At 36.2% G+C, this 22,435-nt stretch overlaps 1 protein-coding gene across 1 annotated transcript; it reads right to left on the bottom strand.

The window, feature by feature from the left end:
• Positions 1-9,015: 9,015 nt before the first annotated feature.
• On the bottom strand, positions 9,016-18,835 carry LOC110911325 (importin-9). The gene is made up of 33 exons (XM_022155930.2): positions 18,583-18,835; positions 17,011-17,072; positions 16,760-16,852; positions 16,204-16,375; positions 15,922-16,037; positions 15,624-15,710; positions 15,396-15,512; positions 15,235-15,298; positions 15,004-15,146; positions 14,867-14,914; positions 14,714-14,782; positions 14,541-14,616; positions 14,302-14,432; positions 14,127-14,186; positions 13,963-14,032; positions 13,816-13,880; positions 13,672-13,733; positions 13,465-13,588; positions 13,332-13,389; positions 13,136-13,248; positions 12,964-13,041; positions 12,819-12,881; positions 12,622-12,717; positions 12,412-12,521; positions 12,130-12,319; positions 11,930-12,044; positions 11,736-11,848; positions 11,571-11,648; positions 10,506-10,571; positions 10,289-10,420; positions 10,141-10,197; positions 9,442-9,522; positions 9,016-9,346 (listed from the first exon to the last, which is right to left on the bottom strand). The coding sequence occupies exons 1-33, from the start codon at positions 18,704-18,706 to the stop codon at positions 9,296-9,298; spliced, it is 3,084 nt and encodes a 1,027-aa protein (XP_022011622.1). The 5' UTR covers positions 18,707-18,835; the 3' UTR covers positions 9,016-9,295.
• Between the last annotated feature and the right edge of the window lie 3,600 nt (positions 18,836-22,435).

Below are 22,435 nucleotides of genomic sequence, written 5' to 3'. Positions count from 1 at the left end.
ACACCCAAAAGTGCGTAAAGCAAAAAGGGATCGAGTATACTCACAGTTAGCGTTTAACAAGTAAACACTCTCTTGGATTGAAGGGAGCGCTGAGAGATTAGCCTGAGCAGTTAACGATAGCATAAGAGATGAGTGACGTGTTAAACGATGAAAAGCGATCAAGTGTCGGATGGCAATCTGATCGGTTGACCATTCGATCGGATGTCAATCCGTTCAGATGGTCATCCGATCGGATGGCCATTCGATTGGATTGACATTCATTTGGTAAGGATGTGTTTGTGTATGATGGCTTTGAAGTTTTCATTGTAGCATTTTGGGAACAGAGAAGTATCTCTACCTTTCAGGTCGTTCGATCGAACGGCAGTTCGATCGGATGGCGATCCGTTCGGCAAGGTATTTCTCAGATAACAAGTTCACAGCAGGATTGGCACTCGATCGGATGGACTACCGGTCGGATGGCAATCCGTTAGAACAGACTATGCATTGAACATGTTGAAAATTGTTAAGCATTGAAGTTCCAAATGTCACATGGTCGGATAGTCGTTCGATCGGATAGCTATCCGATCGGATGGCATTCCGTTCGACGTTCAGATCCTTGAAAGTTGAATAAAAAGTTTAAGTGTTGAAAGCTCAAATGCAATCTGATCGGATTGCGGTTCGATCGGATGGCAATCGGATCGGACGGTGATCCGTCCAGCGATCTGATCTTTTTTGTAACTTGAAAGTTGTTAAGTTTTGATCGAGACGGTGTGACAACGTGCTAGACAACTGAAACCCCATAACATGACCCAAGTTATCCGATCGAACAGGAGTCACCCAAGTCCGATTAGTTTACTGGTTCGTGACGGTTGTTCATGTTTAACCCGAAGTCGGTTGTCTCTTTGATAGAAACCAGATCTTAAACCAACTCATCACTAAGAAAGAGTAGAAGGTCTGTATAAGCTCCGATTCTATCGGTTTTGAGTGCATGGAGTGTAAAAGAGTTGAAAGAAAGTTAGAAAACCATCTTTCAATCCTTTTAACCATGAATATGTGTAGATCTATGCGAGAACATTATTTAATCATATGGAAACCCTTCAGATTTGAATTGTTTTTGGTGGAATGAGGCCAAAACTTGGAGTTCATAAGAACTCCATGATGACATCACCCTAGAACACCTCAAATCTGTTGATTTCACGGTTAAAAGTTAAGATTCAAAAGAGAAAATGATGAAGAAGTGTGTGTAGATCATAGAAGTACAAGATTTAGGTTGAAAACTTACAAGAATCGCGAGAAATCGAGAGAAATGAGGGCTTGAGTGCGGCTGATCGAATGAGAGAGTTGTCACATCAAGTGATGTGACAGGAGGGATATTTATAGGTTGCCAAAAAGGGAAAGGGGGCAAGTGTCGAACAGGAGGTCACCTCGATCGGATGACACTCCGATCGGATGGCTATCCGATCGGGTGGCAATCCGATCGGATGGCCATCCGATCGAGCGGTCACTCGATCGAGTGGCTCCGACGAGTTGCGTTTTGGCTTTTCGTTTCGCGTGTTGGACGTTGTGATGCGTTTAAGCGAATTTTGATTATGCGATGCGATAGAATAATAAACACACAAATACTATATCTAACATACAATCACTATAAACAACTTGCGTTTAGCGTTTACGATTAGATTTCGATTTAGATAGAGTTGCGATTTACGTTTTGATTAATCACCACAAACATAAAGTAAACATGCACAAGTAACACATAAGTAACACACACACACGTAAAACAATATTCAGAATCTATCAATCAAGGCGCGAATGCGATTGCGATTAGTGATAAAGCGATAAAACATGCGATAAACATCGCTTAAATCTCGATTATTAATAGATACACCACATAATACAACTAAAGCAATTACAGTAAAGATTCGATTACAAGTCAAAGAAGTCAAATTAGTAATTAAGCAAGGAGTGACAGATCGTAATTAGCAATCTTTTCTTCCTTTGACTTAAATCTTGACTTTGACTTTGACTTTCGTAACACGGGATGTTACATAAGGGAAGGGGAGTGTGTCTAAGACTCCGAAGGATGTGATATGTTGGGATTGCAAGGAAGTTGGACACTTTAGGAATCAGTGTTCAAAGCATAAGAAAGAAATTAACTCTGCAGAAGACTACCATCTTGATGATGATGCATTAATCTGTAGTGTGGAGAGCAATGTGGATTCCTGGTCATAGATTCTGGTGCTTCGTTTCACGCTACCCATAGTAGAGATGTCCTACAAAATCTGTAAGAAGGTGACTTTGGAAAAGTAAGATTGGCGAATGATGAGGTACTTGATGTTACGGGCATGGGTGACATTGTTTTGAAGACTTCAGTTTGTTCATGGACCTTTAAGAAATGTTAGGGTTGTTCCAGCTCTAAAGAGGTTGTTAATTTATGACAGCTAGTTAGATGATCAAGGACATGAAGTTAAGTTCGTGAACAGACAGTGTAAGGTTGTTAAAGGAAATATGTTCATGGCTCGTGGAAAGAAAAGATGCTCATTATACATGGTTAGTATATCGTCAGAAAGAAATGAAGTCCAGTTCTTGAAGAAAAACAAAGTTGTGTTCACAAAATCTGGAGGATAGAATAGGGTTTACTTTGCAAGAAAGAAACCTAGAGTCACAAGGAAGATTCAAGAAGAACCAGTTTTAAAGGTCAATCTAGTCGGGAGACATCATGATAATGGGAGCACAGAATGTGTTTAAGTTACAATGTCAGGCGACAGTGGGTTAAAAAACCAACATTCCAGCTGGAAAAGCATCCCAGAGAATTTCTTGCAGGTAATGTTGAGTTTGTGTTCTCAAATTTCTTAGGATCCGGTAGTTCGTTTAGGTGGTATCCGGCAGGGATAAAGAACGAGTCACAGGTTATGATTGATGAGTTGAAGCTCATTGGAAGATTACAAGATGTACAAATGCTGATGACTACCGGGCTTTGTTCGACCCTCTAAGTGGGAGATTGTTGGCCGATTTGGTGTGGAGGCCCAATCAAGGGAGGGCGGTCGACCTAAGCCTTAGGTCAGCCCGCACGCCTTTTATTTGGCAGTTAAATTGGGGTTTTAATTTAACGGTCCCTAATTATCTCTATGTGGGCTTGGCCCTAACTTGGGAATTAAGTTTCCTAACCCTAGAATAGTTTTTATATAATGATTGTTTGCAATTCCTTATCGCCCTGATAATAAAAGAAACCCTAGTTGCAGTACACATAGGTCAGCTGACCGAACCACTTTAAATCCTCGTGTCGTTTATTGCTTCTGTATGTGTACGTGCTCAATCCTAACACTATCAAGAGCCTTCAAACACAAAACAACTTTTTTCATGGTGATTTTCAGGTTTAGTGGTAACTCCGACAATACAAGTTGTCTCTAGTTGTTGTACGTAGGAGACAAACGCAAAATCTCCTTTAAGGATACGTGTCAAAACATACCTCTGCTTTCTTCTTCTACCAGTTCTTAACATTCACCTTTTTTCAATGTTAATTGTGTAAGTTTCTTACATACTGGTTTTTCCATTTCCATTGCATTTTCGCATAAAATTGTGAAGGGCATCCCTAGGAAAATGTAGATTGATTTCATAAAACCCTGATTGTTTTTAATTCCATTATATTAAGCAGATTCTAATTGCACTATATATACTGATACGTATATGATCTCATATTAGGTGCAATCCATCCATGTGACCAGATTTTTGGACAATTTTATTTTACTACAATATATCAATCTAAGAATCTTATATACACGTAATCACGTAATACGGCTATATAGATCTTTTATGCTTAGAAGTATCATTTTCAACTAATAAATCATTTGTACATATAAAATATAATATTTGCTGTAAAAGTATGTATTACATCGATTGTTTACAGAAGCTATAAATAGCTAAATTACAATTGTACATGCAAGGAAATGAGATATGTAAGGCTAATTCTATGGCTGACCAATGACCGACAGAATGTATATCTAAAAATAGTTGAAGCTATCAATAGAAATATATTTAATACATATCAATTAGTGGGATCCTTAATATGCCCCCGCAAGATGGAGGATCCATCGGAGACTCCAATCTTGGATCGAAGCCGTTGAAAGGGTCCCCGCCCGAGAGGTTTAGTAAGCACATCGGCGAGTTGATCCGCGGAGTTAATGTGAAGAACCCGTAATGAACCATTAGCTACCTTTTCCCGAACAAAGTGATAATCTAGTGCCACGTGTTTCATACGTGAGTGATAGACCGGGTTGGCACATAGATAAGTAGCACTAGTATTGTCACAAAATAATGTAGGAGACTCAGTGATCGATAGACCAAGTTCCAATAGGAGGTTCTGGACCCAAGATAGTTCTGCTGCACCATTTGCCAATGCCTTGTACTCGGCCTCAGTCGAGGATCGAGAGACCGATTTTTGGCACGCTGAGCGCCATGAGAGTATGTTTGATCCAAGATAGATAAGATAGGCAGTTGTGGAACGCCCGCCGTCAGCGATTCCACCCCAATCGGAGTCGGTAAAGGCTGTAAGTTCAATTTTAGAGCCACGGTTGAGGAACAAGCCGTGATGGATTGTGCCTTTCAAATAACGGAGAACTCGTTTTAATGCTTGCCAGTGAAGTTGGGTTGGAGCATGCATGTATTGAGAGAGCTTGTTGACTGCGTAAGAGACATCGGGTCGAGTAAATCCGAGATATTGGAGAGAGCCCACCAACTGACGATATGGTGTGGGGTCAATGGTAGCCGAACCATCAAAAAGAGAAAGTGAGTCAGTAGAGCTAAGGGGTGTGGCTACAGGTTTTGCTCCATCCATTTTAAACTTGGTGAGTAGATTTTGCACATGGGCATGTTGAGATAGAAATAAACCATCCTTAGTGGAAATGACTTCTATACCAAGGAAGTGATGGAGCATGCCAAGATCTTTAATGGAAAACTTGTCGGATAATGCGCGAATGATATGTTGAAGAAATGAGTTGTGGTTGCCGGTTAAGACAATGTCATCAACATATACCAAAAAATACGCGACAAGTCCTTCACGTTTAAAGATGAAGAGAGAAGGATCGGCTAAGGATTTACAAAATCCGAGTTCAAGAAGGAACGTGGCAAGTTCCATGTACCATGCGCGCGGCGCTTGTTTGAGGCCGTAGAGGGATTTCCGAAGACGACAAAGGTGATTAGGAAAATCCGGATTAGCATAGCCGGGTGGTTGAGACATATAAACATCTTCATGCAAGGTGCCATGCAAGAAGGCATTATTAACATCGAGTTGTCGTATAAGCCAATTTTGAGATAAGGCAATAGCAAGAACCGTACGGATAGTTACGGGTTTTGTGACCGGACTAAACGTTTCAAAGTAGTCCTTGCCATACTCTTGAAGAAAACCTTTGGCAACTAGGCGAGCCTTATATTTGTCTATGGAGCCGTCGGGACGTCGTTTGATACGAAACACCCATTTGCAACCGATAGGTTTGTGTTGCGAAGGAGGGACAAGTTCCCAAGTGGCGTTTTTTACAGAAGCTATAAATAGCTAAATTACAATTGTACATGCAAGGAAATGAGATATGTAAGGCTAATTCTATGGCTGACCAATGACCGACAGAATGTATATCTAAAAATAGTTGAAGCTATCAATAGAAATATATTTAATACATATCAATTAGTGGGATCCTTAATAGTACAGTTAGCTAGTATCTTATATTCTAGTAGATGATACTCAAACATATAGTTCACTATTACACTTACAGATATATTTTACGGAAAATATCATCACAAATAACTTAACTTTTGCATTGGATCATGAATTAGCATAAACGTTGTTATGGTTTAACTCCGTATATTCGGTTGCAAATGAATTCCGTAGAAAAAATCCATATTAATCCGTAGGAAAATGGGAGGATAATATAAGGAAATTTGGTTGTCATATAACAGTAGAAATAGAACTAAAAGAATTATAAAGATATAATCTTAGACACTACAAATACAATTACACATAATAAACGTTTTTATTACAGTTCACTTTATATATCATATCTTGAACTTGATTACTTAATGTAATCGTCTTACATAATTAATTTATGTACGCTCACATGTATATTAAATATTAGAAAATGCTTATTATTTATAGTATTCTAGTAATAGTTATTTTATCTACATAAAATATTACTATATCTTCATCTTTAAGAATGTCTTAGATTTCGAAGAAAATAATTCATATTATTTATTAATTTAGAGATCGTTTAATTAATAATAGATATTCAAAGATTTCTTGGTATATAATAATAACATAAAAAACCTTATTATAAAAATCAGTAGTATCCTTAATGATTGTTAATAAAAAAAAGGATGAAAACTAATTAGGAATAATTTGGTTGACGAAAAATATCATATGATGTGTATGTATGTATGTGTGTATGTATGTATGTATGTATGTATGTATGTATGTATGTATGTATGTATGTATGTATGTATGTATGTATGTATGCATGCATGCTTACATCCTGCATTTACAAATCAAAGGTGTCCCGTATCATATATAACCATATACTTTCACTAGGTTTTATAAGTTTAAATCATAATATAAACATAGTCTAACTTAAAATCCTATTTCAGTTATTTACAAAAACTATGTAGGTCTTTGCTTACTACTTTATCCTTAAAAATGGGTACTCCTAATACAATGCACAATACAGAATTACAAGCTCGGTAAACATTTGGATTTTAGACATCCGGTGTGTTCAGAGTTTGAGCCTGATGTACGTATGCTTCAAAAGGTTTGACAACAATCTTACCTTGACCTCTAGATGCCGTTTCACTTAATCGTTTTGTTCACAAAGCTGAATGGATCAGGGGTATAAGAGTCTTTTAAGTTGGGTATTTATTTACGGATTTTTATTAGTGGAGCCGTATTCTGTGTTAAGATATTGAGTATTTGTTTGATTTCTCATTTGAGTGATTTAGGTTTCTTGTTTCCAAGATGTTTAGTTAATATAAATAGACAATTAGGGTTGTTGTGATTTTTGTGTTTGGTTTATAATAAAAAGAGTCGAGCGAATCCGTTCAATCTCATGTTTTGGTATTTGTGTTTTAATCGACTAGGGCCTTTAATTGGTATCAAGCTTGGTGCCAACGATTTTGAGTCATTTTTCAAGAAGGGGAAGCAACCTCTTTTTAGTTGCCGGGTTGCAACGATCGTAAGGCCACCCGGGGCGGTGGAATTTTTGCCCATGATGGAATTTTTCAACGCGTGGAACAATGCCAAATACCACCGCCACCCCTCATATTCAACGCGTTAACTTTAAAACGCGTTATATTAATGAAGCGTTATAAATTCTTAAATCCGACCGTTTGCATGTTATGTTTAATTAAAAAAAAAAACCTTTAAACAAGTGATGACCATTTCCACTAAAGAAGGTTGTGAGTGATGGAATAATGGTTGATGACATGGCGGAACTTGATTGGATGTTGTGAGTGATAAGTGAGTGATAAGTGATGACCACCCCTACCCCCCTAAAAGGTTTCTTGGTGATGAGTAGCAACAGAAGAAGGTTAATCAATATCGGGTTTCAATAGCTTCTTAGCCCTAACCCTGGGCTTATAGCTCAGTGGTTGGGCAATAATGGTGACAAACCCACCGAGGGGGGTTCGATCCTGAGCCACACCCCGGTTTTAATCCAGCTGTTACTTCAGTGAGACAACTCGTGTGGAGGTAGTACGGTTTCCAGGGGAACCCCGTAACCAAGTCTGACCAACCCAGCGCAGACCCGGTTAAGACAACGTAAGTCTGTGTAGATCTTGGCTAGTGCCGCCATTTAGGCGATGTGACATCGGGTCACTCAAAAGAAAGTCACCGCTCAAAAAAAAGATAGCTTCTTAGCCCAAAAGGAACACATAAGGTGACAAGCCTTTTCTTATTGGCATGTAACAAACCAACGTGCTTGCGGCACTGGAGATCAACAGGGGCTCAAGGGGGTTCGATTAGCAACTAAGAAGACAAAAAAAACGGTAGCTTGTCTTGTTGGTGGTCGCTAGAAGCGGGTGCAGATCGATCAGGAAAAAAATACTTATTCGTCCATAATTAAATATTTGTCAAATATTCCATACTTTTTATTTTATTCCAAACCAAAAAAATAAAATCACGCCCAATCATGTCACCATGTCTATGCACATCCTCACCTTCCCCCACCCCCACCCCCACCCCCACCCCACCCCACCCCACCCCATATACATACATATATATTGATACTCCAGAATTACGAGTAGCCTTAAAATATACCGAACAAAAAACAGAAAAACAAAAAATGCCTACTAGATTAATAGTATCAAGCTACATAACATATATTAGTACCCATTTGAAACAAGCATGGGATCTTTTGATCTACCTATGTTTCTTCCAACATTGCATGCAATCTCAAGTCCCTATAAATGGTCAAGAGCTTGGTGTGAGCAGGTATCGTGGCGATGAGCCTGTCGATTGCGCAGTATGCCTATTGGATCAACTGATGATGATTGTGATATGTGGTGGATTCGGTGAATTACTTGCTGTATATTTTTTATTTTATGTTATTTATAGTTTATATAAGTTATACATTATTGTACAGCCTTGTCCACTACTTGTAAGATTAGGTGTGTATGTGGTGATTCGGTTTAATTCAAAGATTGGCAACATAACTCATGTTAGTAAAGGGGTGTAAATGAGTCAAAAACCGACCAAACCAAAAATATAAGAAATTCCAAACCAAAGATTGGACTAGTTTTGGACCAAACAGGACCAAAAGCCATAAACTCATAAACTGAAAACCAGACTGATTACTATCGATTCGGACAATCTGGTCCAGATTTAGCTCAGCCCTAAATACTATCGATCATAAATCGACATCCACGTACCAAATATTTCAATTTCAAAATCCAGCAGAAGATGCAAAAATAAGACCATATCCTGTGGCCTTTGGTAGTCGGTGCGCTCCATGAATACCCTTAGCCTTTAGTAGTGGTCCTAACTGTTCAACACAGGTAAAACTCTTGACAAATGTAACTCTTTTAATTGCACTTATATGTTCAACAAGACAGTATGAAAACAATTGCTCACAAATTAACTATCCATCACAGGACAAGGAAAGAACATGACCCTACAACCTTTCAAATAAAATTGAGGATAGTGTCGGTACGAAAAGGAAAGACAGAAATACAAATAGACACGAAAAACCCGCAATGTACAAACTCGAATGTTAATTTATCACCTCAAATGCGAAAATACATGCACAAGAAATTTCTTCAATTCATGGTACAACAATGATGGATATTACAAACTCAGCACCATTTGTACAGCTTTTTTCTGAGCCTGTGTCAAACTCTGCAATATGCAAGCGACAAATTGCATATTAAAAATTAAAATAAGTAAATAAAATAAAAATAGTAAAAAAAAATGAATAATTTTAGTCATGAAACCTGGCAAAGATGATCAAAAAGAGGTCGGTCTCCCTGAGAGAACTCCCGGAAGAAGTTGGTGAGATAGTTTGCCAGGTTAATCTGATGAACCAAAAAACGAACTTTTAAGGTAATACTAATAACCAAACTACTTTTGATCAAGTCTAGGGGCGTGAATGAGCCAAGCTACTTGGGATCAACTAGCTAAAAGCTCAAATCGAGCCGAGCTTAGACGAGCTCAAGCCAAAGCTTCATTTATCGAACTCGACTAGGCTCACGAGCATGCTACTTATATAACTTTTTGAATATATATTTCAAAATATTTTTACATAATAACCATTATTATTTATAAAATAATTATAAATATAAAAATAATATTTATCATGTTATATATAATATTTGTAATTATATAAATGGGTGGGGATCTTGAGAGATCCACAAGTTATTTGAGAACAAGAAAACACTATCAACCAAGTTAAGTTTTAAAAATGTTTTTTAACTCATATGGGATTTCTCCCTGAGTCCCTGTAAGGCTATAATTGGCCAATATATATAATATTATAATATTTATAGCTGTATATAATATAATAATTAAATAAATATAAAAATAATGAAAACTACTTATAAGCGGAGCTAGAGCTTTAATAACAGAGCCCGAAACAAGCCTAGCCAAGCCAAGGCTATAGAAGTATAAATTTTGCAAGATGCAAGAAATTAAACCTCATTGAGGGGGTCAGCAGCACTTAGTAGGTCATCATCATAACCATCATCTTCATCCTGTAAACAAACAATAAAAATGAAATAAAATCATGAAATAACAATGATATAATATAATATATTCATTTTTGGTTTCTTTTGAGCTGCGGACCTCATTGAAAGCCTTTGCAAGGGCATCTAGATAGCCATTTGAAGGCCTACTGTATGATGTAGTACCGGAAGAAGAAAGCAACTCTTGCTCTATTTCAGCATCTCCAGCTTCTACTTCTTCCCAATCACTATCCTGCATGATAAACAATATCATATAATTCTAACAAAATATTAATAAATACAGATAGCATTGTTATTAACACCAACGGAAATAATACCTGATCGTCATCCCCTAAAACCTGTTCTTGTATCTCAAGCAAAACATCTGCCAGTACAGCAAGAATCTATGTTTCCCAAATGAAAACAATACGTTTATCAGATTCCATAATCAAACACACACACATACATATATACGCATTATATATATAGTTATATAGTGGATGGTTCAAATGAGAATAAATTCTTTGTACGAAGAAATTTCAACCAATTGGAATGCTTTATTTTGCTTCATTGAATATTTGTATTTAATATTATTGTAAGGGTATATTGGTAAACTTACATAGATCATTAATTTGTAGTATTCCTATTTAATAGCTAACTACATTAAATTTGTAACTTATTTTCAAAATATGTATTTTTTTCAAAAAAAAAAATTGATTTAGAGTGTAGGATAAATTACGAGGTGTGTAGAATAAATTACGAGCTAAGTAGGATAAATTTCGACATTTGTAGTATAAAATCCGATAACGTATAGGATATGTGTAGGATAGATTTTTTTGTGTGTGGGATAAAATGAAATTGACTAATTAATTAGAGAGAAAATAATTAATGTAAAGAGTTATAAGTTATTTAATGTTTTACCATTATACCCTTTCCTTCTTAAATTGATTTTCTTCTCATTCTATCCCCCCCCCCCTATATATATAGGGGAATTATATATAGAAAACTGACTTAAGTTAAGAAAACTCAAGAAAACCTTATGTAAAAAACTTTTTTTCTAAAAAAATTAGGGAATGTAAGTTACATGTTATCGAACATTTTGTAACAAAAAAAAAACAAAAAGCGCCAAGTGGTTTTTTTATAATTTTTTTTTATATTCAGTGTTTTTATATATATTTGCTAAAAACTGAATTTTTAAATTTTTTTATAAAAATATTCCCCTTGGCGCTTTTTGGTTTTTTTATTACAAAACGTTCAATAACATGCAACTTACATTCCCTAATTTTTTTAGAAAAAAAAAAAATTGTTACATAAGGTTTTCTTGAGTTTGCTTAACTCAAGTGGGTTTTCTTTCTATCCCTCCCCTATATATATTACATAACAATCAGTAGATAAGTAAAAACCTTTGCCGGAAGTGGCATCAATGTCCACTGGTCAGGGGAAACTTTGGCCTTTGAACGAGTGGTAATCCCTGCAGAGGACTTCACAAATAAAATAAATAATTAAATAACTTGATTAAAGTTATTAAAGCGATGTTTTAACAGCTTGAAAGATAATAAGTAACAAACCTTAATCAAATGACCTTGGACATTGATGGTTCCAAATTCAACATGTCTGGTTGATAATAATAAAGCCAAAGCTGTCGTTGTGACTTTGATCTGGTAGGCCCCTTGAATTTCCCCTGTACTCAATTACAGTTGCATTAGGTTTTACAACAATTAACACGATAAACATATACACAATTAAAATGAATAATACTTGCCTTGCTGCTTGGTCCATTCCGACATAACATAATGCAAAGAATTAGGGTAGCCGTCAGCGGGGATCGTGATCAGCAAGTTGATAAATTGTTCAACATGTGGTGAACTCATGTGAACCTGTGGCATTAAAAATTTATAAAAAAAAAAAATCATCATATATAAAACATGACTTTAGGTTGTATCATATAACATATAATCATACCAGTCGTGCAAAAATAAGAAGTAATGAGCTTCGCAATCCAGCAATTTGGCAGGATTGCATTCGCCTAACGAGTGCAGCAACAAGGTCTCGTATATGTTGTGCCATTTGAGAGGACAGATGTAAAATAAGTTGCAAAATATAGTTCCCGACAAAAAGTGATCCTGAGCTATCTAACTCAGGGTCAAGAAGCCTACCAAAATAGTCAAAATGTCATCGTTCCGGAACAAATTATTAGAGAGATTAAAAATCTTTTAAGATAACGAGTTTTAAAACGACGCACACCTTGAAGCGACATCAAGTAAACATCTCATTGTAAAACCGGAATCACCACTCCAGGTGAGTAATTGTTGATTTCCACCAGAGACGAGAGCAGCAAGACATTGAGTTGCATTCTGGTTTAATGTGTAAACACGTAGGATATAAATTATAAAGGAAAGTGAAACTAAAAAATGTTCCATAAAAAGATGAAAAACTTTAGAGCCAGATAAAAACCTGCATTTCACCATGGTCGTCACTTTGAAGGACTATACGTACAACTGGATCGAAACAAACTTCGTAAACTGCTTTTACCACATCGATAGGTGCATTCTAATATATCACAATGAAAACCATTAAGTGGTAGAAATAAACTATAAAGTTTAAACGTTAAAAAGTGGTGAACCGGCATTTAAATTGTATTTATAACTTGCCTTGAGTAACATTGTCAAAAGATCCAATGAACCAGCAACTAAGCCATCAGCCTGCTGTTGAGGCTGAGAAAACAACTTAACTCATGTAAGTAAAATAATTTAAAACTAATTTAGTATGTTTACGAGGGAGTTTGAACAAACGTACTTTGTTGAGAATGGGCCCCACATATGGCAAAACACGTGAAACAAGAGGATGAACACATCCAGGAGCATCTTTTATTGCCTATAATGAAAATGGAATTGCTAATGGCATATTGGCATCCCTTGTTTAATAAAGATAAATTGCAAAAAATAACCACTTTATTTAACCAAAGTACCTCAAGAACATCAAGTGCGTCAATGCTTATGAATGGGTCCGAAACATGCAAAGCCCACATGTTAAGTATAATAGGAGAAATTACAGGCTCTATGGACAGTGCAGCTTCATGACCTACGATGAGCATGAAAATGAGACTATTCGCCAAACGAAAAAAAAAATCCACTCAGCTGAAAAATAATAACATTAACACCAACCTGCCCTCACAGCTGCTTGCAGTGTTTCAAGAACAAGATGCATTGTTTCATCTGATGCCTGCAGAGTGTTGCGCGTTTAAAATATACGTATTTCATGTTTTAGCAATAAAAAACAAAATGTCATTATTATTACCTGCTTAAGGAGTTCTGTAAGTGATGAAAACAGAGCCATTATATGAGGCTGTGGTATTCCTCTATTTGTATCGGGTAGGAGTTGAGAAAGTGCTCGACATGCACCGACTTTTACAGGTGCAGGCCTGTAAATATAAAATTTAAACCATTAGTGGTAATTGAGGATGAATGAAAGGGCAGTTAAGTAAAGAATAACATCGGAGCTTACACATCCATGCCGATCGCTTGGATAGCAGCATAGAGGAAATGATCAATGACACCATGGTTGATCTGTAAGATGAAAGAAGTATAAATGAGAATGTTCTAAAGAACATAAAAGAAATATACAATAATCTTTATAGTTATTAGTTACCACTGATGAGAATTTAGCAACTGATGAAAACATACGAGCATAGAGAAAGGGAAATTCATGTACACCTGCAAAACAAATACCGACCACTTAAAACGTTAGAATATGAAAGAATGAAAGAGAATACGATATAATTAACCAAGATTGTACCGGCTGCCATGTCTTCAGTCAAAGTTTGCTCCAATAGGTTCCCCAAAGTGACTTCAGATGGCCCCGGAACCTGAGAATAAATTTAACAAGATATCATGATTTATTTATAAAAAAACTCAAAGAAATCAATAGTTTTAAGTAGACACGACAAAGAAAGTACTAACCTCAACTTCAAGCAATTGTTCTGACACAGAAGACAAAGCAAAAAGAGTAGCCTCCCTCATCTGAATTGTTTATATCCATGTAAGTTAGATTCCATCATACAATATCCATAAATTTACTACATTTCCCGTAAAGAAAATAAGAATATCAAAACATATACAAATTAACAAGGCGTACCCTCCACCATACAGCAGAGCCGTTAACCCTCTCATGCTGAGACTCGTCTAATCTTTTTTTAGCGGCATTTAGTATAGCATAAACTCCATCAATCCCACATGAAATTACAATTTCCTCCAACAAAAGAGAACCTGTGAAAATAATAATAATAGATATAAAATATGTGTGCTGTACAGTAACTCAAGCGATAACTGTTAACACATGAAGAGAAGAAGATGGCAAAAAGGTAAATCAGATACCGGAAACACGACAACTGTAAGTATTTTCATCTTCATCAGAAACATACTGATTAGCATCCATTGACCAAGCATGGACCTAAAAATGTCCATAATATTATCAAATAATGTTTAGTTAATGAGAGTAAAACACTGCAAAGATATGATAGTAGAAAATAAAAGGTTATGTAAGTTACTTGTTGTTCAGTCATCTGCATAAACGCAATTGAATAGTAGACAAGATCTTGAACACTATTTCCAAAAGCCTGAAGAAAAACCTTTTCAGGTGAACATCTAACATGGTAGTTTTCATTTTTCAAATATTGAGAAAAATAAATTTGAGAAATTACCTTCACAAACTTTTTACTACCAACAATCGTTAGTAGAAACTCAAATAACTGCAAAACCAAAAAACCAAAATGGTTACATTACATCCCAAACAAATGGGATTAAAAAAAAAAAAAGAAGAAGAAAAGATACTTCTTACTTGTATTATGAAAGACTCAAGGCTTGTCTCTGAACCATCAGAATCATATCGTCCCTCGTATGCATCTTCAAGCCCTTCGATAGAAGATCGTTCATATACACCAAGAGATGACACAAATGTTTGCCACAATGGAACCAAAACCTCTGTAAAAAAATCCATAAGAATTACGTATTTACAATTTGTAAACAATAGCAGAAATAAACCAATATTTAACCAAAATGACAAGCTTACCCATGAACTGACTTTCGGCCAGGCTTGGGAAGTTTTGAACAAATTGACTCAAGCATTTTAAAGCCTGAAGATGGAGTAGAAGCCGACATGTGACGGTATATTCAAGTAGAAGATATGAAAAAAGATCGATATATTCAGATTTAAAAAATAATAATAAATACCTCCATTCTGATGCTCCAATCATCTGGATCCTCAGATTGTACAGGATTTTTAAGAATGGATGAGAATTCAACCATCCAAGATTTGACTAAAGGTAACATCAACGCACTTGTTTCTGTCTAAAAAGTTAAAACCAAATGCAAGAATTTGATTATTTTCATCACATGATGACAGAAACCAAATAAAGGATCAATTCTGACCATCCAAGATTGTAGGGGAGCAGAAAGTACCTTGTACACACCACTCATAACTCCCAGCATAGATGTACAAGAATAGACAATAGAAAGAGCTTTTGTGCGTAACGGTTTGTCATAGATCTGCCATTAATGAGTCCCAAATAAATGAATATATTGACCAAATAGCATATTTCATCTTTGCTATTTGTGGGATTTATTGGGTACGGACGGTTGTTGGTTGTTGGTTGTTGTTGCATCTTCTATTGCAACCATTGTGTATTCACGGTGATTGTACTTTTACAAAGAGGAAAAAAAGATAGAATAAAACATGACAATAGAGTTGACTGCTGACCTGGGGTGATGAAACTATAGCATGCAAGCACGGGAACAAAACTGGTATTATTCTGGGCACTAGTTTATCATCCAAATCAGCACAGATAAGAGCCAAACATTTAAGAGCTCCATTCACTGGACATTGAAAGATTATAATAATTGCATGAGGGGCATATGTTAGAACGCATCATTATCTGTTAAGTTAAAAGCGCAATTTCTCTTCGCAAACGTACCAAAGACAGTTTCTCAAGAAATAGAGCATACATGTATCAAACATGAAATTTAGGAACTAAAAAAGTACCTGCATTTGTATTGCTTTGATCATTGATTAACTTCATTAAGAACGATAGTAAGTCCGGCCATTCATCTGGCCAGTCATGGTTTGCAACTGATGCTACGGCCATTCCAATAGCAGTGCAAATTTTTCTATGAGGATCATCCAGTGAGAGCAACAGAAGACCACGTATGATTGCCTGATAATGAGAACATGTAATCAGGAATACTGGATGCACTCAACTGAACAATGAAAATTAATAACTGGAAAACTTGTAATAAACTAGATATGATGTAGCATTGTAGCCTAAACAAATAAACCTCATAATAATTCAGCTTTATCTACAAATAACAAAGAAAAGGTACCAAAAGAAAATTTGGTCAGAGAAAATGCATATGATTTACTAAAGATAGAATATTAGAAGAGGAACTGTATGTTAATATATGTTAGTTTCATAATTTATAGTTCCCATTGTCATTTTAACGACCAGAAATACGTTCATAGTCCTCGTCAGTTATGAAATTAACATCTATTAAATTGCATGTGCCTGACACTTCAGAGAGAGAAGTTAAGAAAGAGTGACCTTTTCCTCGTTTGAAACAACCGGAGGTTCAAAACCGTCCTCATCCTCCTGCCAATGCTTCTTAACAAACTGTTTTAGAAGAACCGCAGCTAGGTAAAAAATAGTTAAATCTCACAAGAGTAACAATGTGAAAATATTACATGGGAAAACCTAACAATTTTGCTTTTGCTAGCTGAAGATAGCTTCTAAACTCATACAACTAATCCAATATAGAAAAATATACAACTTTATCCACACCGGCAAAAGGATATTTGACGAGATCCTAAAGGAAGCTCTCTGTTAGCAGCAATCTTGGATAAAGCACTTCCAAATCCTACAAAAGATTTGCAACAACAGTCAATCCTAACAGAAATCCAAAAAAAAAACACACAATAAACAAAATTTGACTAACAAAAAAAAACAAAAACTATAATAAAAAACTTATAAGTGAAGAACAAACTATTCAACATCATAACAATCTCACTTTTAAAAAAGTGAAAAACATGTAGAATTACTTCAATAATCCAATTAAAGTTATCTAACTAAGTCAAATACATTCGGGGAATTGGCCTGTAATAATCCTACCTAGACCTTATAGGCCATTAATAATCCCACCTCAGAATATTCCCCCCACCAGTCCCATCTTTCACTTATTTTTCCTACAATGGTCCCCCGTTAAGAAAACTTAACGGAGTTAAGCCTTTTTCCAAATTACAAACAGATTTTTTAGGGCTTTTGATTAGAACGACGATACGAGTCCATTGATGTAAAACTTGCCTCGAAACGGTGCTCCAAACGATGAAAACGGCGCTTCAATTCGGTTGTTTAAATTTTCAACTAACCAAAATCAAGTCACTTGGAGCACCATTTCGAAGTAAGTTTTACATCAATGGACTCGTATCATCGTTCTGATCAAAAGCCCTAAAAAATCTGTTTGTAATTTGGAAAAAAAACTTAACGGAGTTAAGTTTTTTTAACGGAGGACCATTGTAGGAAAAATAGGTGAAAGGTGGAACTGGTGGGGGGAATATTCTGTGGTGGGATTACTAATGGCCAATAAGGTCTAGGTGGGATTATTATAGGTCAATTCCCCAATACATTCAACTTTTACCAAGAAATCAACCATTTAATTAACAAAAACTATGAAAATTTAAGTTAAAGAATATAACTATTCAACATCCCAAGCATCTTACTTTAAAAAAGTGAAAGACACCTAGAATTGCTTCAATAATCCAATAACACTTATCTAACTAAGTCAAAAAACTTGTGTAAGAAATAACCAATTATTTTTTTTTTTTTAAAGAGTAAATTACTTTTTGAGTCCTTGTGTGGTTTTAACCATTTGAGTCCAAAATCAAAATGTTTAACGCCCCGAGTCCCTAAACACTTTTTTATATCCATTTGAGTCCTTTTGAGTCCAATTTTTTTTAACAAAATTGGACTCAAACCGTTATAAAATGAGCAAAATTGGACTCAAAACGTTATAAAATAAATGGCTAGCGACTCAGAGAGTTAAACTTTTTGATTATGGACTCAAGTGGTTAAAACCTCTTGGGACTCAAAAAGTAATGTACTCAAAAAAAAAAAAAAAAAAATTAAAAAAAAATAAAAAAAAAAACTTATAAGAATCACTTAACTTATACAAAATGTAACAATATTTTACAATTTCATCAACAAACAGAATCATATCTTCCTTATTTACTAACTTCTAACACTAATTAAACACCAATAGGTCACAATAAAGCAAGTGAATATGTTCTCACAGTAACCAAACAATTCACCACAAAAATCAACAAAAACTTGCATCAGCAATCACAATTTACACAAATAATATTAACATATACCAGGTTGAAGAGCCGCTTGATTCAACGACGCTTCAGCGAACGATCGAGCTTGTTGATTAGTGTCGAGTGTAGCATTCAGTGAGTTGATCAACCACTGCTGATCCTGATCGATCAGATTCGCCATACGTAAACGGATTTGAAGAAATTGAAAGTGTGAAATTGAAGAGTGTGTGTGTGGTGTGTGTGAAATGTGTGTGTTCTGTGTGCGTGTGTTTCCCGCTCAATTTGGGGAAATGGAAGAGAATAAGGTGAGTGGTGCGAATTTAGGGTTTTATGAAAAGTTAAACTAGTTGTAAAGTCGGGTCGGGCGAATCATTGTGTTGGATCCGTTTCATCATTGTGTCGGGTCGGGTGGAGACAATGTGTCGGGTCGGGGTTCTTAATCATTGATTAAGGAAGGATATTTAAATACATATTTCAGGATTGTCTTGTCTCCTTAGGACTAATTACAAAACGGTCCTTGTCATTGTTATTTTTTTTTTTTAATTTCCAACAAAACAATCTCGAGCGCTCTTGGGGCGGCCACTGGACAAACGGAGTACTCCGAGAGTAACCCGAGTCCACCACTAATTCTGGGGAAAACCCAGTAACACACACGCCCGTAGGCACGACGGTGAAATTACCAGTAAAACTCGTTTGGCTCGAGGATCCAACCCAGGTTTCCCTGGGTCTCCTATCATTGTCCACCAGTGTCTCACTATGCACCAAGTGAAAGTCAAAACTTCCACCATTTGATCTAGAGATCATTATCCCTTGTCATTGTTATTAAGTGGAGTATTCATGTAGTCAATGTGGGATATCTTAGGTTAAACACGAAAAAGAATAATTTAGAATTATCGAGGTATGTATTTTTCTTTGGAAAAAATACAAGTTTTGTCATTTATCTTAATACCATATATCAGGTGATGTTCTTTTCAACGAATGTTGACAAGTTTTGCACTTTACATAGAATTTTGTTGCACGTTTTGTCCTTTACACCCAACTCAGTTAAAAAGTCTATTAAGTTTGGTCATGTGACACGCACACGAGGGTAAACAGTCTTTCCCCATTCTCTCTACTCCTCTCTTCCTACCACCCCCACCTGCCATAATCATCCACCACTTTCAACACCCCACCTGCCACAAACCAACCTCCTTACGTTGTTTTATCTAGAGATTTAAATCTAGTTTAATATTGTCCAAATTCTAGTTGCTGGCATCATCTTCTCACCCACTCTCTCTCTCTCTCTCTCTCTCTCTCTCTCTCTCTCTCTCTCTCTCTCTCTCTCTCTATAGGGTTTAAGGATTCCATTCACTTCTTCAACTAGATCCAATGCTGCTTTAGCTTCTTCTAGATCGGCTTTCACGTTCTTCGTTGTAAGTCACCGACCTTTTTCCTTTCATTTTTTTACACCACATGTTTTCAGTTGCATTATGCAGGTGATACGTTTCTGTAGATTCGTGTTTTGTAATTCAGTGTTAGCTGCTCGTAATTAGGTTTACGGTTTTTTTAAACGGTAATTGAAATCGATTGGAGTGGAGATTTAGGTTACGGATTTACAGTTTTAGGCGATTATACTGAAGAATTATGTAGAATTGTAGATCATCTGAATGTTATTGTAATTTCAAATCCAGTGCGAGACGAAATGTTATTAGTGCTTCGGTGTCGACCCTCCAGCGACTAAATCTTCGCTGTTAACTCGACCCTCCAACGACTTATACTCCGATCAAACACATGCGGCGGCGACAAAGGTGTTTGTGGTTGTTTGTCGGCAAGAAATCAGGAGTGGTGACTCCTATGGGTTCGGATTGGCGAATTTCTGAAGATTTTATAGATGTGGTTCGTTGTTTCAGCTTTGAGGCGGTGGTTTGGGGTTTTAGGGTTGGTAGTGGATGTTACAGGGAGGAGGGACAGTGGTGGATAGGTAGTGGTAGATGGGTGGAGTTGGGTTTTTAGATAGAAAGAGAAAGAGTGTGGGTGTCTGATTTGTAGAGAGAGAAAAGATAGGGTGGGTGGGTGGGAATGGGAGAATGGGGTTATGTATTTAATAAAAAACTTTATTTGTATATTAGGATGTGAAAATTCTAAAAATACCCTTATATGGGGTCTACATGACCAAACTTAACAGACTTTTTTAACTGAGTTGGGTGTAAAGGACAAAACGTGCAACAAAATTATCTATAAAGTGCAAAACTTGTCAACATCGTTGAAAAGGACACTGCCTGATATATGGTATTAAGATAAAGGACAAAACTTCTAATTTTTCCTTTTTCTTTTTTACAGGCAACGAAGATTTCATTTATTCAATAAAAACCAATTCAACTTAACAAGGTACTTGCTACATTGGATATTTTACAATGCAAGTTAAAATACAATACATGAATTCTAAAAGCTTATATTAAATTTAAAAAGTCTCCCGTTGCTCCAAGTCGTACTCCCAAGCTTTGATCTACTTCAAATCCATTCGTACGCTTTTTCCTTTATCTATTTGATCGCTTTGTATGTGCAATTTTTTCCCTTGAATAGCTTTTCATTCCTAGCGATCCATATACTCCACATCGTTTGTGAGAAAACTATGTGAATTACGTTATTCCTACTCGTTGGTAACCTCATCCCACTCAAACTATCAAAAGCTTCTTTCACCGTATCTCATTGCAAGTTTGTTGATAACTTTGTCCACCATTGAGTTTGTCTCCGAATGTCCCTTGCAACCCAGCAACAAACCTACATATAGTCCCATGCCTCTTCCGCATTCCTGCACAACACACAAACCACGTTACGGTTTGTCAAGCCCCTAACCGCTAGAAACTTTCCTGGTGATATCGTCCTTCCTTCCTTCGCACGCCACACAAACATGTTGACCTTAGTGCTTACCACTTTATTCCACCAGAATTCATTTGCCATGTTGTTAAGATCTATTGTTCCAACAACGACTTCCATACCTCTCTTATCGTAAACCTGAGTACCTTGTTATTCCTCCGTACCACTTATCTTTTCTGTTTGAAGTATTTTATTGAAGAAAGAGGTTACCTAAAGCCTCCATCTCATCTAATTCTTCCATATTATTCGGTGTTGTATGCCACTCCTTAATCCATAAAATGCATCAATTACACATACTATAACAATCACTAACTTTTATCCTTTAGTCTCTAGCTTTTATCCTTTTATTATTTGCCAACTGAAAGATACGGGGAAATCTGACACATAAATTCCCACCATCAATCTATGTATCAGTCCAGATTTGCGCATTTTCTCCCATACCTACATCACTTACTAGGTGATTATTTACTTCAGTACCAAACTTCTAGAACACCAAGTCGAATCCGGCTATGACTTTCCACACCCCTCCATTAGACTTTTTAATTTGTACCATTTTTGCCACTTTAGTGTTGCGGTGTATTGCATGAATAGTTTTAAAACGAGGCAGGCAAATGAATCAAACTTCTAGTAAACTGTTTGGTAGAAAGTTTTTCTTATCTCTGTTCGTTTACGTTTGTAAACATATGTTTGTGTCCTTTGATTTAATTTTATTTATTTACATTTGTTCGTTTACGTTATTAGTTTATTAATAATATTAATTAACTAGTGGAATTTCTTCGTATGTTGCAGCGGAAATTCCGTTGATATCGGTTTGGTTCATTGCGGTATTGGTACGACCAACCGTAAGGTTAAAGTCGTGATATGTCCAAAAAGATATCCACACATGTTTTACATCGATAGAAAACTATAAAAATGAATATCAGTAACAGTTATGATAGTACCAATACCGGTACAGATGTTCGCCCGAAATCAATGTCGTATCGATATTGATGGAACAATATCAGTTCGGTTCGTCACGACACTGGTACAATATCGATACTCACTATAGCTTGAG

This window comes from Helianthus annuus, chromosome 15, assembly GCF_002127325.2.
Source record: "Helianthus annuus cultivar XRQ/B chromosome 15, HanXRQr2.0-SUNRISE, whole genome shotgun sequence".
Lineage (NCBI taxonomy): Eukaryota > Viridiplantae > Streptophyta > Magnoliopsida > Asterales > Asteraceae > Helianthus > Helianthus annuus.
This window is presented reverse-complemented; position numbering and strand designations above follow the sequence as displayed.

What these genes read in the sequence shown, in the direction of transcription:
- LOC110911325 (XM_022155930.2), bottom strand. Translation starts at nt 18,706, where the DNA reads ATGGCGAATCTGATCGATCAGGATCAGCAGTGGTTGATCAACTCACTG. An exon ending in CTATAGTTTCATCACCCCAG is followed by an intron (nt 15,711 to 15,921) that starts GTCAGCAGTCAA and finishes CATTAATGGCAG; the next exon opens with ATCTATGACAAACCGTTACG. An exon ending in GCTCTGCTGTATGGTGGAGG is followed by an intron (nt 14,187 to 14,301) that starts GTACGCCTTGTT and finishes TAAACAATTCAG; the next exon opens with ATGAGGGAGGCTACTCTTTT.